Source organism: Heloderma suspectum, chromosome 5, assembly GCF_057233095.1.
Source record: "Heloderma suspectum isolate Gila_16-S chromosome 5, 16-S_ref, whole genome shotgun sequence".
Taxonomy (NCBI): Eukaryota; Metazoa; Chordata; class Lepidosauria; order Squamata; family Helodermatidae; genus Heloderma; species Heloderma suspectum.
In genome coordinates, this window is record NC_139462.1 from 200952729 (window position 1) to 200978156 (window position 25428).

The 25428-nt window shown below is 45.7% G+C and overlaps 1 protein-coding gene across 1 annotated transcript in view; it reads right to left on the reverse strand.

The window, feature by feature from the left end:
- NEBL (nebulette) overlaps positions 1 to 22874 on the reverse strand; it is a 273576-nt gene extending 250702 nt beyond the window's left edge. The window contains exons 1-2 of the mRNA XM_084860475.1: positions 22249 to 22874; positions 19674 to 19768 (exon numbers count right to left, since the gene is read on the reverse strand). Coding sequence (XP_084716601.1) covers positions 19674 to 19768; positions 22249 to 22317 — 164 coding nt within the window. The 5' untranslated portion in view covers positions 22318 to 22874. The remainder of the gene's footprint in view (positions 1 to 19673; positions 19769 to 22248) is intronic.
- Between the last annotated feature and the right edge of the window lie 2554 nt (positions 22875 to 25428).

Here is a 25428-nt window from a genome sequence, read left to right on the forward strand (position 1 = left end):
TTTCTGGATGCTAAGTGCGAGATGGCAGGTGCTGAGAGGCAGCGCTCAGCCTGCTTGGCCGACGGCTACAGCAGTGCCCCAATGCCCCACAGGAAAGGGGTGGACTCTCTCCTCCTAGCTCATAAGTACAGTGGTTTCCCGTGTTCCCCTCCAAATGGAGATCAACTGATTCCAAAGGTTAGAACCCCCGAGTAGGCAACTCTCTTAGGGAGAGGGCAATACAAGTGGCACAGCAAGCAGGGTGCCAAGAATACTGCTATGTTCAGATTCAAAGGGAAGGAGGATGCAGTAGTCAGCATGTTAAACCGACTCCCATACTGTCCACAGTTGGAGCTATGGGGTCCAGCCGCAAATGCAGGTGTCGGCATGTTAAACCAACTCCCAGGCTGGCCACAGGAAGGGCTGTGGGATCCAGCCGCAAAGCCATCGCCGGTCCTGAGCAGACCAGGAGCATGCCCAGGGGCCAAGCAGGACTGCACGCCAGTGGCTCTGGAAACTGCGTTGAAATCTCTGCAGCTGGAAAAGTGGAGATGCAGAGCTAAGGAGGTGCAGGGTGCAGGAACTCTGGCATAGCTTGTGCCGACAGCAATGCAAACTGTCGGGCAGAAGGAGTCAGAATGGAGAGAGAGAGCAGAAAAGCTCAAGGACAAGCTGAGAAAAGAGCAAGATTTAAGGCTGTTAATTAGAGAAATGTTGCAAGACAGCCTGGCCTCCAATGAGGCGTGGGAGCGTGAGGTTGAAGAATTAGCCATTAGGCTGATATGCCGAGCTCAAAAGAATTGCCCACAGCGTTCCGAGGTGTGCAACATCATCACCTCGCCTGATTAGGATGAAATCCCTAAGTAGAAACTGAAGATGAAGACCCAGAAGATGAAGACATGGAATGGAGTGAAGGTGACGGATCAGCAGCCCCCAGAGCATGGGCTAGACCCCTCTTAGAGTGGAAAGTGCGCCAGAGAATGGTCCCAAGGCAAAATGAAGCAGAGAGACCACGTTGAAGATCTCTGTCAAGGTAACAGTGTTTAGCTTTGAACTGTTTTAGAATTTCATAGAGCCTGTAGCTACTGACCATCAGCTATATGATTTCTGAAGAGTGTAACCATTAAGCTTTTGCCGAGGGATTCCCTGCAATAAAGAAATCTCACTGATTTAGGTGTCCAGTGTTGGACTGCCTGAGCGTGTGTGCTGAAGAGATCGAAAAACCAGACAGCATGTTCCTGGCCAAGCCAAAAAAAACACACTACTACCACGCTCCTGCAAGCTGCAAACAAACTGTGTAAGCTGGGAGACCCAGCCTGATTGAGAGGAAAATAAGATATCGTAGTAGCTGTCTCCAAAAACACCGAAACCTGCATAGCTGGCTGGCTGACGCTGTAAGTGATGTTACAACTGCAAACTAAGACTGTTTTCCTGTTTGAGACCCCAGCGGAAAAAAGCTGACCTGAGTTATTTGCCGCCCTTGACAAAGCAAGGATTTGGTTGCCCTGTATCTTATCGTGTCTTGTTTCGAACTTGGGATTTACAAATACAAACCAACTTTGTATTTGAAGCTTTACTTTGAAGTCCTGCAAATCACCCCACCGCCTCCCAAAGAAGAATGATGGCTGCATAAAGACTGCAAGTATAAGGTGACCCCCATTTCCCTGCAGTGTCCTGAGTTTCGGCACTTTGTTTCTGTGGGCCAAGTTGAGGGAAAAGAAGGGTGTGTGTGTCATGTTGTGAATCCCTGGCTAGCCTGTCTAGTGATTGATAACCCCAAGAGTTTTTCCCCTCACTCAAGCCTCAGTTTCCTTAGTCCTCATTTGAGAAGCATTTATAAAGTACAATTGTTGTTCCCTTGCTGTTAAGAGCCGTGCAGTTCAAAACTGCCCTGTAACTGTAAGTTTACTTTTGCAGAAGGGAAGGGGATCATAGCCGATTATCTCTCCTTTTCTCCTGGCAAAAGAAATGGTTTTGTTGTTTTTAATGTGTTTGAAATAGCTTAGATTTAGATTTCCAAGTAGACCTATTGAAAGCTCAGAAGCACTGGCAATGTTTTTGCAAGCTCCCTAGTTAGACAGTCGCTTCCCCTCACCAATCTCCAAGCAACCAAGCTGGGACAGTGTGGGGGGAGGGGTGTAAATTTTTAGAGTGAAGAAGTGTTATGACAGCAAAAATAATGTAAAGACCCAGCTTCAGCAAGGCAGTAGGCCTTGTAAGTTATGGCCAAGATTTGATTAGAAATAGTATAGAAAGGCTTGAGCCTATTCAGTTTTTAGAATGTCAGAGTCTGTGTGAGCTTATCTTTGTCAGTGTTCTCAGAGGGAAGCCAGGGGGAGTCACCCAACTCCCTGTCCGCCGCTGGTCTAGCCTTGGTAGGTAGGGAGGCTGGAAGATGTCTGTGAGAACCTGACAGAGGCAGAGTGAGATTTGCAGAAGAGTCACCCAGGTTGAAGCGTCACTGCTAGAGAGCTGAGCGGTGCCACTCTGTTTAGACAGAAGCCTTGCTGAAAGGCTAAAGGCCCTTGTCTGTCAAGGGGATCTGAAGGGGGTGTACAGTACACCTTCCCCTTTTTAACATCTCATTTTCACTGCTCAAAGCCTCCTCTGTTTGGATCCATCATTGTCTGGGCTTTTAAGAGGCACTCTGCACATGGACTGGATTGTTAAAGACTTGCCATGAAAAGTACTGTAAGGCTTTTCATAGCCTTGAACTGTCGTTGCTGTGGATTGTGTGTCTGTGTGTTTGTAGTCAGCTCAGATTACAACAGGCTGAGTTTGATCTACGATTCTTGGACTTCCCTTTGCCAGACCTCATGCAGCATAGGGATGTACGAAAGTCACTTACCTTTTCGCAGGGGTGATTCACGGTGGGGGGGAGGCGCTCCGCACCTCCCCCCAAAATCCTAACCCGGCAAGCTCCACTCCACAGCAACTCCGCGGAGCCGCCGGCCAGGTGCATTCGCAGGCATGTGGAGCCTGCGGGCACAAATGGCGGCAGCTACGGCGGCCGCCATTTGCGCCCCTGTCTTTCGCCATGATAGGCTATGTAAATATTTCTGTAGCCTATCACGGCGAAAAAAACAGGAATGCAAATGGCGGCTACAGCAGCCACCATTTGCATTCCCTTTTTTTGCCATGATAGGCTACATAAATATTTACGTAGCCTATCACGGCCTCTGCAGGACGCAAATGGCGTCCCTGCGTTAGCCATGATAAGCTATGTAAGTATTTGCGTAGCCTATCACAGCCTAAATGGGGAAGCGAATTCCAAGTAAGTGCTCTGTTTTGCGTGCCTTTCGCGGGGTGGTGGGGCGGGGGGCTTCGTTCCGCCACAGATTTCGGGGGGCCGAATGCACTGGCATTCGGCCTCACTGAGATCCATGGCAGAATTCTCTGACATCCCTAATGCAGCGTAGAGTTGCCAATGCAAGAGTGGTGGCCTAGAACTCTTTGCATGTGTGAGTATGCCCTTCCCTTGATCTTGATGGGCCCTGACCATGCAACTCTGAGGAGCAGTATGATTGCTAGATCTGCTCCATCATGCCTCACCATGCAAGAAGTGTTTCCCACTTATGGTGTTAGATTTCAGTGAAAGTTTGTTGTGTGCATTTTATGATTTCTTAAATACTATGTAATACCTGCAAATGTCTTTACTGTCTGATACAACTCCAAATGATACTGAGTGTGGTTCCCAATGGTTTGTAGTTATTGGATGTGTGGAGAAAAAGTGTGGCCATGGTTGCCCCAGGGTGGATTGGAAGATGCTTCCTGGGACTCCTGTAGGGTCCCTATAGGTTTGTGAATACCTTGAAGAGCCCTGCAGTAGGTAATTACAGGGTTTAGAAGGTGAGATGGCAACAAGACATCTTCAGTTCAGCTGATTATGCCTGGAGCTTACTACCTGGGGGTGGAGTAGCCACAATAATGTACAAAGTGAACATTTTTGGAAGAGCAATGGACATGGCATTATATACCACTGCTGAGGCACTAGAAACCATTGCGATAGAGATAACAAGCATGAGAACTGTTGTTTTGCAAAACCACCTGCCCTCAGACAGCGGCCCAGGGCAGTGTTTGTGCCATGCTGCAGCAGGGATGTTGCCTGTATATTCCTGACAAGCAAAGTGTGATAAATCACAGCGTCAGGGCTCTGCATGTGCAAAGTGAAAAGATACATCACCTAGAAAGGGAGTCCTTCTTCGACCCGATTTCAGACTGGTTTCAAGGAATTGTGGGGGGGAGCAAATGGTTGCAATAATTTTGATTGTTAGTAGTAGTTTTATAGCTTTGTGTGCTTGCTCATGTTGCATTTTAAAGTATACAGTAAGGTAGGTAGCAATCTCCTGGTGATCAAACGACAGGGCAAAGAAGATCCAGCCATCTGGGTAAGAAGAGATTGTGACGTGAAGATTCAATCATCCTTTGATCATCGGGGGGGTGGAATGTAAGGCCCCAGGCCTGAACCAAGCTATTAGTAGTTTTAGAGGGGCTTAGATGATCCATAACATTCTCTGACTTCGGTTGCTGTTTTCCCTAACAGGCCTCTTGATTTACCAGGATGAGTCAAAGGTCGACAGAGAGCAGCCTCAGCACATTCCGTGCTAACAAAGGCTAGTATCATATCAGGGTATGTGCCTGGGTAGTGAGGCTATGTTTATGCCAAGCTGCAGGTGTCTGAGCTGGGAAAGAGCCTATGCTGAGAAAGTGGTAGACAAATGCTAATTAACACTTGCTGTTGTCATGCTGCCTCACTGCTGACATGTATGGTATAAAACCCATTGTACCCCATGGCTCTGGGTTCAGAGAAGCTGTCTGATCCAACCATGGGGTACGCCTGTGTGCTGATTGTACTCAATAAAGTATCTCCTTGTAAGTAAACCTGGATCTGATTTATCACTATCTTGGCACCTCTAAATTATGAGTTCCAAGCCTACTGCAGGAGCAATACAGCCCTGTCTACGCTTGGTGAAAATATAAAAACCCTCTTCAATCAGAGTTGTTGTTGTTTATTCATTCAGTCGCCTCTGACTCTTCATGACTTCATGGACCAGCCCACGCCAGAGCTTCCTGTTGGCTGTCACCACCCCCAGCTCCCCCAAGGTTGAGTCTGTCACCTCCAGAGTATCATCCATCCATCTTGCCCTTGGTTGGCCCCTCTTCCTTTTGCCTTCCATTTTCCCTAGCATCAGCATCTTCTCCAGGGTATCCTGTCTTCTCATGATGTGGCCAAAGTACTTCAGTTTTGCCTTTAATATCATTCCCTCAAGTGAGCAGTCTGGCTTTATTTCCTGGAGTATGGACTGGTTTGATCTTCTTGCAGTCCAAGGCACTCTCAGAATTTCCCTCCAACACCACAGTTCAAAAGCATCTCTCTTCCTTCGCTCAGCCTTCCGTAGGGTCCAGCTCTCGCAGCCATGGGTTACTAAGGGGAATACCATTTATTTAACTATGCGGACCTTTGTTGTCAGTGTGAGGTCTCTGCTCTTCACTATTTTATCAAGATTGGTCATTGCTCTCCTCCCAAGAAGTAACCATCTTCTGATTTCCTGGCTGCAGTCAGCGTCTGAAGTAATCTTTGCGCCTAGAAAGAAAAAGTCTGTCACTGCCTCCACGTTTTCTCCCTCTATTTGCCAGTTATCAATCAAGCTGGTTGCCATAATCCTGGTTTTTTTGAGGTTTAACTGCAACCCAGCTTTCGCACTTTCTTCTTTCACCTTCGTCATGAGGTTCCTCAGCTCCTCCTCGGTTTCAGCCATCAAGGTGGTATCATCTGCATATCGGAGATTGTTAATGTTTCTTCCAGCGATTTTAACTCTACCCTTGGATTCATCAAGCCCAGCACATCACATGATGTGTTCTGCGTACAGGTTGAATAGGTAGGGTGAGAGTATACCCTACCTGCCGTACTCCTTTCCCAATCTTAAACCAGTCCGTTGTTCCGTGGTCAGTTCTTACCGTTGCTACTTGGTCATTATACAGATTCCTCAGGAGGCAGACAAGATGACTTGGTATCCCCATACCACCAAGAACTTGCCACAATTTGTGATGATCCACACAGTCCAAGGCTTTAGAATAGTCAATAAAACAGAAATAGATGTTTTTCTGAAACTCCCTGGCTTTCTCCATTATCCAGCGGATAGTGGCAATTTGGTCTCTAGTTCCTCTGCCTTTTCTAAACCCAGTTTGTACAGCTGGCAATTCTCGTTCCATGAATTGCTGGAGTCTACCTTGCAAGATCTTGAGCATTACCTTACTGGCATGTGAAATAAGTGCCACTGTTGGATAGTTTGAACATTCTTTAGTGTTTCCCTTTTTTGGTATGGGTTTATCAGTTGTTTTTTTCCAATCTGTTGGCCATTCTTGTATTTTCCAAATCTGCTGGCATAGGCATGCATCACCTTGACAGCATCATCTTGCAAGATTTTAAACAGTTCAGCTGGGATACCGTCGTCTCCTGCTGCCTTGTTATTAGCAATGCTTCTTAAGGCCCATTCAAACTCACTCTTCAGGATGTCTGGCTCTAACTCACTGACCACACCGTCAAATCTATCCCTGATATTATTATCCTTCCTATACAGATCTTCCGTATATTCTTGCCACCTTTTCTTGATCTCTTCTGCTTCTGTTAGGTCCTTCTCATCTTTGTTTTTGATCATACCCATTTTTGCCTGGAATTTACCTCCGACGTTTCTAATTTTCTGGAAGAGGTCTCTTGTCCTTCCTATTCTATTATCTTCTTCCACTTCCGCGCATTGCTTGTTTAAAAAGAATTCCTTATGTCTTCTGGATAACCTCTGGAATTTTGCATTTAATTGGGCATATCTTCCCTTATCACTGTTGCCTTTTGCTTTCCTTCTTTCTTCCATTGGCTACTTCCAGTGTCTCAGCAGACAGCCATCTTGCCTTCTTGGTTTTCTTTTTCATAGGGACTTTTTTTGTTGCCGCCTCCTGAACAATGTTGCCAACTTCTGTCCATAGTTCTTCCGGGACTCTATCTACTAAATCTAGTCCCTTAAATCTATTCTTCACCTCCACTGCATATTCATGAGGAATATTAGTGAGCTCATATCTAACTGATCTGTGGGTCTTCCCTATTCTCTTTAATCTGATTCTAAATTGTGCAATAAGAAGTTCGCAATCTGAACTACAGTCAGCTCCAGGTCTTGTTTTTACTGACGGTATAGATGTCTGCCACCTTTGGCTACAAAGGATGTAGTCAATCTGATTTCGGTGTCGACCATCTGGTGAAGTCCATGTATAAAGTCATATTTTAGGTTGTTGGAAGAGAGTGTTTGTTATGCACAGTGAGTTGTCGTGGCAAAATTCTATCAGCCTATGTCCTGCTTCATTTTGTTCTCCCAGACCATGCTTGCCTGTAATCCCAGTTGTCGTTTGCCTACCCACCTTTAGCATTCCAGTCTCCTGTAATGAAAATAACGTCTCTTTTTGGGGTATTATCCAGTAGGTGCTGCAGATCCTCATAGAACTGATCTACTTCTGCTTCTTCAGCATCTGTGGTTGGGGCATATATTTGGGTCACTGTGATGTTAAATGGCTTACCCTGAATTCGAATAGAGATCATTCTATCGTTTTTTGGGTTGTATCCAAGCACTGCTTTAGCCACTTTATTATTAATTATGAAGGCTACTCCATTTCCTCTATGGTCCTCTTGTCCACAGTAGTAGATCTGGTGGTCATCTGATGTGAAGTGGCCCATTCCAGTCCATTCCAGTTCACCGACACCCAAAATGTCTATATTTAATCTTGACATCTCCCAATAACCACCTCCAATTTGCCCTGGCTCCTAGATCTTACATTCCAGGTTCCTATGGTGTGTTGATCTTTAGAACATCGGATTCGTCGTTCACCACCAGCACCGTCAGCCGCTAGCCATCCTTTCGGCTTTGAGCTAGCTGCGTCATCACATCTGGGGCTAGTTGAACTTATCCTCTGTTCCTCCCCAGTAGCATTTTGACCATCTTCCAACCTGGGAGTCCCATCTTCCAATGGTATACTGACATATCTCTGGTTGTACTGATCCATTAAGTTTTCACAGCAAGAATACTGGGTTGTTGTTGTTGTTGTTCAGTCGTTCAGTCGTGTCCGACTCTTCGTGACCCCATGGACCATAGCACGCCAGGCCTTCCTGTATCTTATTAATATTCTGCCTCACATGGGGTATCGGGTATTTGCTGCTGATAAAACGTAGCTCTTACCTGGAAAAAAGATTTCTGCTGGCTCAGCTACAAGCACAGACATCAGTTTACTGCAGAGCCTCAACCACACTGTGAAATCACAGAAGTTGACTTCCAGCACAATATCCGTTGCATCCAGTCAAACCCCTGAGGATCCTAGCATTTTTAAAGCACATTTTAAAATCTTTAGCTTGCAGTAATGAAAAGACCAAGTTTTAGCACAGGGTTGGTGAACCTGTAGCCTTCCAGATGTTGTTAGACTGTAAGTCCCAACATCCCTGACTATTGGCCATGCTGGGTAGGGCTGATGGGAGTTGTAATCCAACAACATCTAGATGCCCACAGGTTCCCACCCCTTCCTTAGCAGGCAGTGTCTTGGAGGATAGAGGAGTTCCAGGAGAAGTCTATGTTGTATCCTATTAACTATCAGTTTCAGTTTCGAGAAATTTGTCCTGAGTGAGACTCCATAAGAAAAGGGGAAGGGGAAGCATGGTGAAAAGAGATGGAAACTAAAGTTATGGCTGGGAATGGATCCGTAGATAATCTATAAAGTGTTCTTTGGGAAATACTGGAATTTCTTGCTTATGGAGGTAGGGGCAGAGACAAACATCTATTACATAATTAGAGACTTCCCTGCCCCTACCTACTACCCACAAGTATCTCATGGCTTCTATTTCTCTTTCTCCTCTACTGCTGTGCTGTTTTACAATTTATAATATAATGTGCCGAGATATTTGGTGGTGGTGGTGGTAAAGACTAAATAAGGTTGGCTGAGCTGCCCTACTGCTACAAGGGAATGGGACAAGTAGATGGTCTCTGGCTGCCATTTATGAGCTTCTCAGATCCTAGAGCAGCCTTCCACAATGAGATGTCCTCCAGATGTTTTGAACTTCCACTCCCATCAGTCCCAGTCAGCATGGCCAATAGCCAGGAATGCTGGGAGTTGTAGTCCAACATATCTGGAGGTCACCACACTGGGAGAGGCTGTCCTAGAGAGAGACACAGGGTAGACAGAAGGTGCTAGAGAAGGACAATAGAAGCAGTATGAGTCTAGAGAACAGGAGCCACTGCCAAAAAAAGCAGAAGCCCAAAGGAAGTGAGACAGGGAAGGCTCCAGAAGGATGAAGGTAGAGGGGGGAAATGCCAGTGGGAGAAATCTGGGAGAAGGAAATTTGGTACAGAGAACAAAGGCAAGATCTGCACTACTTGAGCAAGAGTTGCAGAGATGATTTGAAATAACCATCCAAATCTTTGTCTGCAGGCCTCTAGGTCTGAACAAGCACCCAACATGCAACGGCTAGCACCTTCAGTAAGCGGGCCAGGACCTCCTACAATTTTAACAGCACCAAATAAAGTAAGTAAAAACAAAAAACAAAAAACCTTCTGATACTATTTAATGGAATTACGATCTCTCAGAGCTGGTGTAAGGATAAGAACCATATAGCTCTGGCTATGGGCAGTATATTTGCGGAACTCTGGGGGATGAGGGGAAAGGTTCTCAGCAGATTATATTGCTACAGGGCAGATACAAAATAATTCTCTCCCTACTCAAACTAGGATTTCTGTATGCCAGCATTCACAGTGACCAACTTTCTTCTGTATTCTTCCTACCTGAGGTGGGCTGGAAAAGGACCTTCTTATTATGTTTCAGTAAACAGACTGTTACTCCTCCTGCTGCTTTGTAGACCTCCACAAAATAAATCCACCTTTTGAGTTTATAGCCCCATCTACTTTTGTCTTTAAGGTCCACTTAACCAGAAATCCAGAGATGTCGTTTTCCTCCCCCACCCCAACACACTCACTTCGTAGCATTCATCTTCTTAAACCTCTTATGTGGAAGACTAAAGAGAAATAAAGATCTAAGGAGGAATGGGAAAAATATGGAGCAGACATGAGAATTGGAAAAAAGGAGGTAAGAATATAGAAAAGAAAATGTGGAAACAAAGAAGAAAAAGAATGCTAGAGAAAAAAAGTGGAAAGGCTTGTGGGACACAGTTTAGCAAATATCTGTCTGAATAATAAATCACACCTGTAGTAGCTTTGTCAGAGAAGGTGAGAATACTATGCAAATCTATATCATGTTCATGGCTCATTTCATTTATCCAACACAGCCACCAAATTAACTCAACTTCAGGTCATGTTGTCTGGTCCGCTTTGATCGACTGATTAGTTTAATAATAGTCAAACATAACTTACACATTGAACTTCTAGAATATGGGCTGGATCCAGACTTAGTCATAGAGTAAACCCAATGAAATCAGTGAAACTTGTTAGTCATCATGAGTAATAAGTCCCATTGTTTTCAATGGGTCTACCCTAAATATGACAAAGTCTAGATCCACCTTTATGGTTTTATGGGTTGTACCATTTTGGTTTTCACCAGCAGAGGGGTTACATCCATGAAAAAGTACTTGCCCTCATGCCAAGAATAATATACAATCGCAGCCACCTCCTATTTGCCATTAGAATGATCCTGCCTCCTTACAGATGACATCGTGCATACTACATAGCTACCCCTTTATGTTTTGAGACCTCAGACCTCTTTCTACAATGATTTTTACAGAACTGGTTGTGTCTGTGCCCAACTTCAGCTTTTAACACATCACTTAGTAACCAACTTTTTGAGTGCAATCATGCCAAAAGCTGAATTGAGCCTATGGAGGCACATATGTGCCCATGACATGCTTAGCACAAGTTGAAGCAGCTGGAAGTTCACATAGGTTTGCTTCTTCCCACAGCTGCCAGCATATGATGAGACATCAGTATGAGGAAACCTTTCCCTACTTCCTTCGTCTGTTCCTTTTTCTGCAACACCTGCCTGAATCCAGCCTAAGGATCGATTTTGAACACTCTCATTTCCACAACCATGTTCACAAACTAAGACACATAAGAACATAAGAAGAGCCATGCTAGATCAGGCCGAAGGTCCATCTACTCCAGGATTCTGTTCACACAGTGGCCAACCAGCTGCCTGTGGGAAATCCACAAGTAGGACATGAGTGCAATGGCACCCTCCCACTCACGTTCCCCACCAATTGGTGTATGTAGGCATACTGCCTCTGATGCTAGAGGTAGGCTGTAGCCATCAGGACTAAAACCTAATGATAGTCATATCAACACTTGACTCAGTTTGTAAGTTTCCTGCTTCTGCAACAAGATATCTCATCATTAAAGATGTTGATATTTGAGCACTCTGAATACCACACTCATCTTTTCCTAGTGCAGTTGAGATCAGCACCCCAGGAGAAGAACTTGAGTACTACAGTTAATATAGCCACTGGTGAGCAATAATGCACGTCTTACAATCTTATCTGCTCACAGGAATAGGAATATGCACATCCCTTGGGTAATTCGCATTTTATAGCCACATTTCTAAAAACATTTGAAATGGCAATTCTCTAAGGTACACTTATCAGCCATATACACAAGTGCCAAAAAACCAACATTAAAAACAAAGAAATGAACTTCATGTCTATTGCAAAAGCAGACTTAGACCAAAAAGAACTTTGACTATCTGTAGTAATGAGAATGAGTTCTATTTCTAATTAAAGGCAGTAAAGGTACAATCCTATGGATGCATGTTTAGACAGAAAAAAGTCCTACAACTCCCAGAATGCTGGCTGGGGAATGCTGGGAGTTATAGGACTTTTTTCTGTCTAAATATGCATAGGATTGCACCTTAAAAAGAGTATAAGAAATATTAAAACCAGATTAAAATACACAATACAAAATAAACTGATTCCCAACACTAATAGTTATATTGGAATGATTGAAATGACATGTACTCTGAATTGCATAAGCAGAAAATAACCATCTGGTCTTCAGCTCAGTCAACTCAGGAAAACACTTCTAGAGTGTAGATCATCTTTTCACACCAAGAGACACATCTTTGTCTTTTCTTTTTTTTTAACTGAAGAGGAGCTCAGTTGCCAAATGCATTCAGTCTTCACCCCTAGCAGCCTGACTGCACGGTAACTCAACAGGAGCGCTAGCTTCCTACTAGCATTAAAATAATCAGGCTATTTTAAAATAAATAATTACTGTTAAAAGCAACTTGATTTTGTTTGGCCAACTAGATGAAAAACAAAAACATGTAACTGAATCAAGAGCTAGAAAGGCAGGTTGTTTGTCCTCTCCAAGAATTAAAAGGAAGGTCTATTTTCTCTCAGGCAAGCATTCACCATGAATACAAACTAGAAAAACTAGGCACAATCCAACCCAAGTTAAACACTTTTAAATCACATTTGTTCCAACAGAAGGAAGTGGAATAGAAGTGCACAACTTTGACTGGATTTGTGTCCATTACTCTTTGAAATTCATTTAAGAATAGTCCTCAGGCAGCCTGAATCAATCTGAATGAAATCATTCCATATCCAGTCTAGAAACAAGTGGCTTTTCACTTTCCAGACAGGTTAATGTTACGGAGACAGATTTCCAACTGATGGCACTTAACACACAAAAGGGGAAAAAAACTTTTGTAAATCAGCAGATGGCCTACACTGAAAGGGCTGTGGTCAAAAAAAGTGTTGCCAAAGTGCTTCCATTTTGTCCCTATGCCTCCATTTTATCTGTCCATAACTGTCAAGCAGGCAAGGGCCAGCAGCCAAGGATAATGATGCTTGATTACCAGGACATCACTCAATTTCAGTGGAGGCCCAATATCCTACCCCTGAATGCCTTATAGCAATGGAGCCAGTCTCCCCCACATCAAAATACAATCAAAGCAACATCCTCCTACTCATTAATTGACAGTACCAAGAACCCAGTGTATGTTTGTGACCATCCAATTTAGTACCTCACCCGCTGAAGTGTCTGCAACCCCTTTTCTGAAACCATTCCTGGCACCTTCAACACTTTTTGTTTCCCATAGAATTTCTTTTGTAGTAGAAATCCTAGTCTTTTTTTTCTCTTAACAGTATAATTGTCCTCAGTTTCCCAAGTTTAATGTGCTTTCGAAAGTAGCCTTGTTCCCTAAGTCTCGCTTGGAAGTCCCAGCTTAGCACCCATCTTCATGCCCCATCACCCTGCCCAGTGGAAGACCAAGCAGAAATGGAACATTTCATCTTCCTGAGTCCTTGAACTCTTCCAGGTAAATGCCAGGGGACACTTGATTTTCCACCACTTTTGATTTCAATCCATCACCAAGGGCTCTCCCCTTCTTCTGTGTGTCTGAGCAGATTAAGGATAGGTAACAAGTACCCTTTCTCTCTCTTCCCCTCCTTCCTCCATTCTTGTCCTTCAGTTCATTGTCTTTCTCCCTCCCTCATTTTCATCCCACCCTCCTTCTGGAATAGCTTTCAAACTCCTGTCTTCTAATCAAGTATGCATAAGTTGATGCTTCTTTCGCCTTTCTTGATAACCTGAAAGAAGGAGTTTAGGTTCTAAGGAAACTTTATGATGACATTCCATTATCTAGACCAGGGGTCCCAAGTTATGCATCCTAGTTCCTATTAATTTGGCTAATACACAAATTTCTGAGCCAGCTCTACTGAAAAGATAGCAGTCTGTCCTCCAGCCGGAATAGAACTAGGGACTGAAGAGGGCAGTAGCTTCCCAGTATGAGACTAACTCCCCAATCATCCACTGTTGCAAAAGGAGAAACTCTCAGGTCACAGAATCAGGTTCAGACATGTATCAGATACATGTTCTTGATCAAACATGGTAACAAGGTTTTTTTTATTTTAAATGTCTGGTGGAACTGCCCAAGTATTCAAAGTATTGGGGAGAGGGTTTAAAGAAAAAAAAATCAGACATCAGATTCCAAGTAGTCCAAAAATGTATAATACCCAATTTAGTACATGGCCAAAATACGATTGCAAAATTTGGGGATCAATTATGATTTCTTTTCAAAGCAGCAGAAATGGAACTTTTTTAAAAAAAGGTAGTCGAAGGAATTTTATCAGGGAAATCACAGTTGCATAAAGTGTGGGAGTTTCTAGTCATAGAGAAGCTTTCCCATCAATTAACAATGAGCCATGCTTGTCCTGAAGGTTTCCTACTGTTGTGGAAGCTGTTTTAGCTTACATGGAAGCAAATACAATACTTACTAGAAAACTCCAAAATTTTAGCTCTCTATTTACTGAAGAGCCCTCTTTTTTAATCCACACTTGGCACTTATATCAGTGCCAACTGTAAATTGATTGCATAGATATACTGTGCTGGCATGACATTAAACCTGTTTCTGTTTAATTTTGAATACTTCAACTGTTTATTTTTTTAACCTATTCATTTTTGTTATTAAACTATCATTTCTTTTAGAAATAAAGTAGAAAAACACTGCAGATTGATCAATGGAAGAATGCTACACACATTTCTTTAACAACCAACAGAAGAATATTCATATATGCAGGATTTACATATAATACATTTTTGTTGTTGTTGTTCAGTCGTTCAGTCGTGTCTGACTCTTCGTGACCCCATGGACCATAGCACGCCAGGCCTTCCTGTCCTGCGCTCTCTCCCGGAGCGTGCTCAAGTTCATATTCATTGCATCCGTGATGCTATCTAGCCATCTCATCCTCTGCCGTCCCCTTCTCCTTTTGCCTTCAGTCTTTCCCAGCATCAGGGTCTTTTCCAGGGAGTTTTCTCTTCGCATTAGGTGGCCAAAATATTGGAGCTTCAGCTTCAGGATCTGTCCTTCCAATGAGCACTCAGGGTTGATTTCCTTTAGGATGGACTGATTTGACCTCCTTGCAGTCCAGGGGACTCGTAAGAGTCTTCTCCAGCACCACAGTTCGAAAGCATCAATTCTTCGGCGCTCAGCCTTCCTTATAGTCCAGCTCTCACAGCCATACATTACTACTGAGAAAACCATAGCTTTGATTAGACGGACCTTTGTCGGCAAGGTGATGTCTCTGCTTCTTACTATGCTGTCTAGGTTTGCCATAGCTTTCCTCCCAAGGAGCAAGCGTCTTTTAATTTCATGGCTACAGTCACCGTCTGCGGTGATCTTGGAGCCCAAGAAAGTAAAATCTGTCACTGCTTCCATTTCTTCCCCTTCTATATGCCAGGAAGTGATAGGGCCAGATGACATGATCTTAGTTTTTTTAATGTTGACTTTCAAACCAGCTTTTGCACTCTCCTCTTTCACCCTCAACAAGAGGCTCTTGAGATCCTCTTCGTTTTCTGCCATTAGGGTGGTATCGTCTGCATATCGGAGGTTGTTGATAATTCTCCCGGCAATCTTAATTCCGACCTCTGATTCATCCAACCCGGCATTTCTCATGATGTACTCTGCATATAAGTTAAATAAGCAGGGTGACAATATGCAGCCTTGTCATACTCCTTTCCCAGTTTTGAACCAATCGGTTGTTCCATCTCTGGTTCTTACTGTTGCTTCTTGACCCTCGTACAGGTTTCTCAGGAGACAGGTAAGGTGATCTGGTACTCCCATCACTTTAAGAATTTGCCACAGTTTGTTGTGATCCACACAATCAAAGGCTTTAGCGTAGTCAATGAAGCAGAAATAGACGTTTTTCTGGAATTCTCTTGCTTTCTCCATGATGCAGCGAATGTTGGCGATTTGATCTCTAGTTCCTCTGCCTCTTCGAAACCCAGCTTGTACTTCCAGTAGTTCTCGGTTCGCATACTGCTGAAGCCTAGCTTGTAGGATTTGGAGCATAACCTTGCTGGCATGTGAAATGAGCGCAATTGTGCGGTAGTTGGAACACTCTTTGGCGTTGCCCTTCTTTGGAATTGGAATGTAAACTGACCTTTTCCAGTCTTGTGGCCACTGTTGAGTGTTCCAGATTTGTTGGCATATTGAATGCAGCACTTTAACAGCATCATCTTTTAGGATTTTAAATAGCTCGGCTGGAATACTGTCATCTCCGCTAGCTTTGTTGTTACTAATGCTTCCTAAGGCCCACTTGACTTCACTCTCGAGGATGTCCGGCTCAAGTTCAGTGACCGCACTATCATGGCTATCAGGGACATTCAGATCTTTCCTGTATGGTTCTTCTGTGTATTCTTGCCACCTCTTCTTAATCTCATCTGCTTCTGTTAGGTCCCTGCCTTCTTTGTCCTTTATCATGCCCATCTTTGCACAAAACGTTCCCTTGAGATCTCCAATTTTCTTGAAGAGATCTCTAGTCTTTCCCATTCTGTTGTTTTCCTCGATTTCTTTGCATTGTTCATTTAAGAAGGCCTTCTTGTCTCTCCTTGCTATTCTCTGGAACTCTGCATTCAGTTGGGTATATCTTCCCCTTTCTCCTTTGCTTTTCGCTTCCCTTCTTTCGTGAGCTACTTGTAAAGCCTCATCAGACAGCCACTTGGCTTTCTTGCATTTCTTTTCCTTTGGGACGGATTTCGTTGCTGCCTCCTGAACAATGTTACGGACCTCCGTCCATAGTTCCTCAGGCACTCTGTCTATCAGGTCTAATCCCTGAAATCTATTCCTCACCTCCACTGTATATTCATCAGGGATATGATTTAGGTCATACCTGAAAGGTTTAGTGGTTTTCCCTATGTTCTTCAATTTAAGCCGAAATTTTGCAAGAAGCAGCTCATGATCTGAGCCACAGTCAGCTCCAGGTCTTGTTTTGACTGACTGTATGGAGCTTCTCCATCTTTGGCTGCAAAGGACATAATCAATCTGATTTCGATATTGACCATCTGGTGACGTCCATGTGTAGAGTCGCCTCTTGTGCTGTTGGAAAAGAGTGTTTGCTATGATCAGCATGTTCTCTTGGCAAAACTCTATTAGCTTTTGTCCTGCTTCAGTTTGTACACCAAGGCCATGCCTGCCTGTTATCCCGGTGATTTCTTGACTTCCTCCTTTAGCATTCCAATCCCCTATGATGAAGAGGACATCTTTTTTTGCTGTTAGTTCTAGAAGGTGTTGTAGGTCTTCATAGAACCGATCAACCTCAGCTTCTTCGGCCTCAGTGGTTGGGGCATAGACTTGAATTACTGTGATGTTGAATGGTTTGCCTTGGATTCGTACTGAGATCATTCTATCATTTTTAAGATTGTACCCCAGTACTGCTTTTCCCACCCTTTTGTTGACTATGAGTGCTACTCCATTTCTTCTAAGGGATTCTTGCCCACAATAGTAGATATGATGGTCACCTGAATTAAATTCGCCCATGCCTGTCCATTTGAGTTTGCTGATTCCCAAGATGTCGATGTTCAATCTTGCCATCTCATGTTTGACCACCTCCAGCTTACCTTGATTCATTGATCTGACATTCCAGGTTCCTAAACAATATTGTTCTTTACAGCATCAGATTTTCTTTTCACCGCCAGACACATCCACAGCTGAGTGTCCTTTCGGCTTTGGCCCAGCCGCTTCACTCTTTCTGGCGCTACTTGGAAATTCCGTCTGCTCTTCCCCAGTAGTATATTGGACACCTTCCGACCTGAGGGGCTCATCTTCCGGCGTCATATCTTTTAGCCTTGTGATACGTTCCATGGGGTTTTCTTGGCAAGAATACTGGAGTGGGTTGCCATTTCCTTCTCCAGTGGACCACATTTTGTCAGAACTCTCTGCCATGACCTGTCCGTCTTGGGTGGCCCTGCACGGCATAGCTTATGGCTTCACTGAGTTACGCAAGCCCCTTCGCCACAACAAGGCAGTAATCCATGAAGGGGTAATACATTTTAAGAACTGTTTAAAGTACTTATAGTATGTCAGTGATAGGACACTTGTAACATTCTTTTACTTAGTCATCATAGAGTCTCTAAAGAAATATGATTTAGAGCTCATGTTATGCCGAGTTAGTCACACATAAGGCCATTGGGCTGAGGCGCACCTAATTCCTCATAGGGTTGGGCTGTTAATAGTATAATTGCTTATTTATTCCAGCTAATCAAACTAAATCTTGAGGTTTAAAACATTTATGCCACCCTTCAATTTATCAAAACTTCCAGGACAGCTCACAACACAGTAAAACAATATCAGTATGCAATATATCAAACAAGATATGCAACGATGTAGGAGAAACGGTAAAACCAGTGCCTATACTCAGATAAAACTTGCTAGGAGACATGCTCAAAGGCCTGGACAAATAAAAAAAGGCTGACACCTGGTGGCAGATCACCACCAAATTTCATGGCAGGCGTTCAACATATAGGGTGACACCACCAAGAAGGCCTTCATTCTGGTCACCACCCACCAAACTTCAGAAGGAGACCACTAAAAGTCATCGCAAAATTTGGGCAGGCTCAGGTAGGACAATGTAGTCCTTTAGATACCTATTTATGGCTTTAAAAAGCTAAGTGCCAGCATTTTAAATTGTGCCCATAAATGCACCAGTAGCCAATGTAGCTTAAGAACTAGTGAAATATGTTCCCTGTAGTTGGTCCAATTAGTGGTTTAGCAGATACTTCTAAGAAGTTTTCAAAGGCAGCATCACATACAATGCATTCCTGCAATCTAATCTGGAGTAACCACAGCACAGGTAACTGTGACCAGCTTCTCTCTGCCTGAGAATAGCGACAGCTGGCATACCAGACTTAGCTAATGGAAAGACTTAACACAAATGTTACTTGGGCCTCAGGTAATAAGTCTGAATCTATCAGCTTCCCTAAGCTACAAACCTGATCCTTCAAGGGAAGTGCAATCTCAGCCAGAATAGGCTGACCACCACCTCCTTGGTCAGATAAATCATCCACCCACTGTACATCTGTATTGCCAGGACTGAGCTTCAGCTTACTGACCCACATGCAGTCCATAAAAACTTTTAAAAATAGGATTTAAAATATCCAGTAATGCATTTTAATACATTATTAACGCAAACACACATTAGCCACTGCAAAGAAGAGTTTACTATGGAAGAGTAATCCAAATATTGCTAGCAGCAAGCAAGAACAACATGCTCAAGCTTCTGATACCAAGGAAAGCAATGCAATAAAGCAACAACCAAAAAAAAATTGAAACTGATGACAAGTTCCTAATAGACCCATAGACTCTTGGAAAATGACCACAACATGCCAGGTATTGCTTTTTTCATTTCTTCACAAATCAAAAAATTCCACAAAGAAATCTGGCCATCATTTTGATTTCAAAAGAATAGTCATCACTTACTGACAGACCAGCACCACTTTCCATTGCTTCTGCATTACTACGGAAGTCAGCGACAAGGGAGACAAGCCTTTGCTTTAGCCCAGTACAGCCATGAAATCGATAGAAAACAAGGTGCACTATACATCTGGATTGTGAGCCAGGCTTAGGGCGTATTCATACCGTATGAGGTACCCCACATGTACCAATACCATATGCAATAACATGAGATAGAAAATGTGACTCAGTACTGACCACATACTATCTATACATCCCATAGGGGAGCCAGGCCAGCGGAGGCTTCCCATAATATATACTCAAAAGCATATATCCTCTACCTGGAGATGCCAAGGATTGAATCTGGGACCTTCTGCTTGCAAACTATGAGCTTTACCACTGAGCTATGCCCCTTACCCCCTGAACATGTCCACAAAAAAAAGTCTACCTGGACAGCTACCATCAACATCCAGTACATTTCTGCAAACTTGACTTACGCATTGCAATACGGTTTCTTCTCATATCCTTTGTAGTTGTTCATGTTTAGAGCCATTTTGCAGACCTCGCAATGGAAACATCCTTTGTGCCAATACTGAAAGAGAATTCATATTGTTACACACGGTATCACTGCCAGCATGCACCATTTATACACTGACAGTGGATGCCCCATTTTAGGATTTACTCACTTTCATTGGTGCATTTTTGACTCTGGACTTTATGGTCTTACTGCGGGGGGTGCTCTTTAGATGTTGAAGGAAAACATATTATCATGTGGTAAGCCAGCCCTCTAGCTCATTCTGCTGAGTGGAGCCAAGGACTTCTGCCCCAGAGTCCTTCCCTGATGGCACAACAACTAACTTCATAGAGAATTTTATTTCATTATGCAAGTAAAAAAAAAAAATCAACTTAGACATGACACAAGTTCTACTGGAAATATTTTCCATAACGTGGCATGGATGCCCTTCTTTACCACAACTGGCACGATCTGTTGTTTTTATGAACCTATAAGCCAACATCAAAATTTGAAATGGTGGGTAGATGTCACTACTAGTGAAATAAGATCTCTTCTGCTCCTTGCACAGTTCTTGCTGCTCTTCTAACCTCTCCTTCTGGGTCCCTCCCAACACACACACACAAAGGAGGGGATATGCCTTGCAGTACCAGGGGTGGAATTTGCCCAGACTCTAGTGTTCCCTTTTGCTTACAAAAGTCTTTACATGGTCTCACTTGAATATTCTTGAAACCTTCCAGCAAGCAGACATGCCCACCCTATGAAGCATTTGTCAGGCATGCCCTCAGTCTGCCTTTTTAAGCATTAAATACAGACTGGGTTTGACCTATGTAATGGCAAAAATGCCCAATGTGATTGGTGCTTTGCTGAAAATTTAGGAAACCATCACATTAGTACTGATCTAGCTGGGTAGGAGGAAGGTTTAAGTGAAAAGCCACATCCTCTCCTTAGCCTGTCACATACCCTAGATGAACACAGGCTGACTTCATGTTTTTACACTCACCCCAAAAAACATGCTTCTCATTATTTTGAGCAGTAGTAGGAAGTCATTTATCTATCTACATCACCCATCCCAAAAACTCTAAACATGAACACTGCCCATTAAACCTACTTATGTGTTGACATATACGACCTACACCCTCAAGTCTACTCAGGATCTCTTAATCCCCTTTTCAGGGCGCGGATGCATCAAACTGGAAGCATCTGTCATAGCCTCTGCTTTTGCGGTTTCCCTCAAACAATCGTGCTTTTGTGATCACCAGCAATGGGGCGAACAAGACGTAATTTCGAAGGGCATGGCATGCAAGGGGTGCTGATGGTGCGCCTCACCCACTCCTGGGTGAGTTGCCCGTCAACCACAGGAGCTGGCTGCCGTTGCGTAAGGGCCTGTCGAGAAGCATCTCCTCCCTGCAATGCAGGCCTGGGGGCGCCAGGAATCCCAAATGGGGACTCACCTTTAGGGCTATAAGGAAGGCGGGGCGGGGGGGCGGAGGCCGCTCCTGAGCATTCCTTTCGAGGGGGGAAAGGGCGGCCTTTCCCCCTCCCTGCCCACCCACACACTTCGGAGCCGCTGAACATAGCGAAAAGAGCGGGCTTGTCGGACCGAAGGGGGCTTAAGGAAGCCCTTCTAAAAAGGGGGGGAGCTCAAGCTTGCCCCGCCCCCGCCCGGGGGGGTACGGTTAGCAATGCGTCAGTGGCCGGGTGACACGTTAATTACTGTCTGCCCACCCGCCAGCGCCGCGCTGATTCGAGGGGGGGCGGCGCGGGTCCTCGCTCGTTCCGCCACCTGCACGGCTCCCGCTCATCCCCCTGCAGCCGCAACCCAGCTAGCTCCCCGGCAGGCAGCGACGCCGAGGCGGACACCAGGCCGTTCCGCAGCGCGGCTCCCGCGAAGGCGCCCGAGCTGCGCTTCCACCCACCCTCCCCTTCCATGACTCGCCATTAACCCTTTCTGGAGCTGCCTCGCCACAACGCCCCTCCGAACTCTGCCGCTGCTGCTGCGCACACCTTTCCTCGCGCACAGCCTCGCTCGCTCGCTCCCTCCCCGGTCCTCTCTGGGGGCCGCGAGAGAAGGCGGCGGCGAGCACGGGCTTAGGCGGCAGAGGAGCCCTCGAAGGCCTGTTGGAAAGCGGGTGGGGGGAGGGGAGCGGCGGAATGGCCCGCCGCAGCCTCTAAGTCCGCCTCCGCCCCCCATTTTGCCCCTCAGGACACAGCTGAAAGGGGAATCCACTTCGGGGGCTGTTAGCTTGCTTGCTTGCTCGCTCGTCTAAGTTCAAGGCACCGGGCGAAGGGAGCCCGCTAGAAGAATCCCGCAGCGCGCTCCCCGCACAGCGGCGCATCTCCCAGGGCTGACACCCTGCGCTCTTCTTCAAGCAGGTGCAACAACAGGATGCTTGACGCGCAGGGGCGCGGGGCACGCGTCCCGGAGGCAGCCCCGGGCCGGCTCCTCCACTCCTCGTCCTCCTCCCCTCGCCCACCCCCGCGCATACCCTCCGGGTCCCCTTCCGATCCCCCACGTCCTGCCAGCCCCTCCGCCAAGCGCTGCCCCCTCCCGCGCGCACCTTATCCAGGCAGTTGACTTTCTCGGTCGGATAGACGACTTTGCCACAGCGGGCGCACTGAGGGTTCATGGTCGAGCTCCCCGCGCAGCGTCCCGGCGGAAGCGGCCGCCGAGAGGGGCTCGGGCATTCCCTGCCCACCCGCGAGCGAAGGCGACGGGCCGGGACTGCAGCCGAGGAGGGAGGTCAGCGGCTGAGGGAGCGCGGCTCCAGCTGGCGGCGGCGGCTGCGACAGCGGCTCGGCAGCATGTGCGAGCGAGCGAGTGGGTGGAGAACCGCTGCCGGGCGCCGCCTGCGCCTCCGCCTCGTGCCTGCGCGCTCGGCTCCCGCGCAAAGCCAGCCCCGCGCTGAAGGGCGGGCTGTTTGGCTGGGCTCGCTTCCTTGCCGCGCCAGGCCTCTCAGAGGCACCGCGGGGATGCGGCCTAGCCTGCCGGGGATAAGCTGGGGGAATAGAAACAACAAGCCCCGAGGGGAGGGCGAAGGGAGGACGAGGCGTTGTTCCGCGGCAAACTTTTCTTATGCGGGGAAGTGGGGGGCGGAGCTCCGACGCGCGGGCGATGGTGCCTCTAGGGCCGAGACCCAGGGCCGCAGAGCCCGAGGGAGACCCAGCGACACCCACCCCCAGTGGCAGGCGATGAGGCCAGCGAAAGCAAACTCCGTTTCATTCCTGCAGTCTGTTATGTAATCGAGTTCAAAATGCAAAACTGCACATGCTCAGCCTCTTTCCTTTTCCTAAGTATCAGGGCTGGCGAAACAGTTTTGTTACTGTTCTACAAGAATGTAGAAGCAGCTGTCAGCATGGGATGGTGGTTGCGGGGATGAAGGGAAACGTTAGCTGTGTGTTCACAGCTGAAGTAATACGTAGGACCCGGCAAAGCCGCCCTCTTCCCCCACAAGACGAGTAAGGCCAAGGTCTAAAATTACCTAGATGCGCTAGTCGTCCCCACCTCCCTCAGAGGTGAGAGAATTGGACCCATCTCCCCACAAGATCATGGGGGTACCCTTCTGGGAAGGTGGTCTGAGTTGGGAGTGGGCCAGGGGGCATTACCGTGGTTCTGTACATATCTGAGCAACTGTTGCTCAGACCCTTGGCATTTGTGCTTTGAGGTCTCCCAGACTTCCATCTTGTCCTCTGTGCTGTCCGACATCTACATCAAACCGCTGAGTAGAGTCACCTGAAGATTTAGAGTGCAGTGCCTTCAGGATGCTGATGACATGCTCCTCTGTCTCTCTTTTTCATCAGATCCAGGGGAGGTGGTGGAAGTGCATAATCAGTGCGTGGGCCACCAGGGGTGTCGTTAAGGAAGGGCCCACTTGGACACAGGCTTTTGAGCTGTCCTAATTGCCATTTTTTTTTACATTTTCCCATTAACCTGGCACTTGAAAACAAAAACGGCCATAACGTTTTTAGTTTGTATGATAAATACATGATATTTGGAGGCTTGGTAGCCCACATAGAGATGATTGAATATGCCACATTTCAGGCATTCAGGTCCAGTTGCTTTTGTGCTAGTCACAGGTAAAATTTATTATTTTCAAGAAAATCTGTCAAACCAAAGAGCTATAATTTCTTTGTGCTTCCACATACGTGCATGGAATTTGGGGATCTGGCAGCCCTCATAGAGCTGACTGAGCCTGCCAAATTCCAGACAGGCCTAGTGACTTTTGTGCTAGCCACAGGTAAAATCTGTTTTTTTTCAAGAAAATGTGTCAAAGAGCTATAATTTTTTTGTTCTTCCACATAAGTGTATGGAATTTGGAAACCTGGCAGCCCCCATGGAGCAGATGGAGCCTGCCAAATGTCAGACAGTTATGTCCAGTGACTTTTGTGCTAGTCACAGGTAAAGTTTGGTATTTTCAAGAAAATGTGTCAAAGCAAAGAGCTGTATTTTTTTTTGTGCTTCCACATACGTGCATGGAATTTGGAGACCTGGCAGCCCCTATAAAGATGACTGAGCCTGCCAGCATTCAGACAGTTAGGTCCAGTGGCTATTGCGCTAGCCATGCAAAGAGTTTCCTTTTCTCAAAGTCTAAAAGAAAAAGAAAAACTGTCAAGACACCCATGGGATTAGAGATCCTAATCAGAAGGTGTTTAAGGTGACCATTAGGCAGTCACTATCCCTAATCTCTGGTGTAGGGTTGTTGTTTTTTGAGGTGCAAAAAAATTCTCCCCTACTTTTCTTTTCAGCTTACTGTTGGGAGCTTCCCTGCAATGAAATTATGGGGAGGAAGATACAATGAGAGCTTGTGCATAACAAGGAGGAGGTAGAGAGGAGTTGCACAAAACAAGAGATCTTTTTTTATGAAGAGTTGCTGGAGGATGGTAGGATGCGGAGGGATGGTTGCATGGAGGGGAATAGAATTGGTAGGGGGAGAATGTAAGTGCTCTGTGGTGAAAGAAAAACATTCTGCACATGCTCAGGGGCACTCTATATTTAAGTACATAAGAAGAGCCATGCTGCATCAGACCAAGGTCCATCTAGACCAGCATTCACAGAGTGGTCAACCAGATGCCTATAGGAAACCCACAAACAGGACATGAGTGCAATAGCACCTTCCCACCCCTGCTGGTAACATAAAAAAAAAGGTAAAGGTATCCCCAACCAGTCGTGTCCGACTCTAGGGTGCGGTGCTCATCCCTGTTTCTAAGCCAAAGAGCCAGCGCTGTCCGAAGACGCTTCCGTGGTCATGTGGCCGGCATGACTGAACACCGAGGTGCACGGAACGTTGTTACCTTTCCCGCCGAGGCAGTACCTAATTATCTACTTGCAATTTCTTGCTTTCGAACGGCTAGGTTGGCAGAAGCTGGGACTGAAGACGGGAGCTCACTCCGTCACGCAGCACTCGGGTCTCGAACTGCTGACCTGCCGACCTTCCAGTCTGCAGTTCAGCTGTGAAATTTAACTAAATTCTAGTAATTCTAAATTTGCATGCATGTATATCCTTCAGGAACTTTGCAGGTTTCTTGCCTGAGGGACACCACTAATCACCTGTGCATTTTCATACAAATTTATCCAAAAAACTATTGGGGAAGGGGTGAATGGAAGGGAAAGCAAATCCCTCCCTCCCTCAAATTGGAGAACTCCCACATAAACTGCTGCACCTATTCTTCTGAAACTTTGCTGGTTTCTTACTTAGGGACAACTGTGGGCTATCTGTAATTTTCAGAACAATAGTCCACAA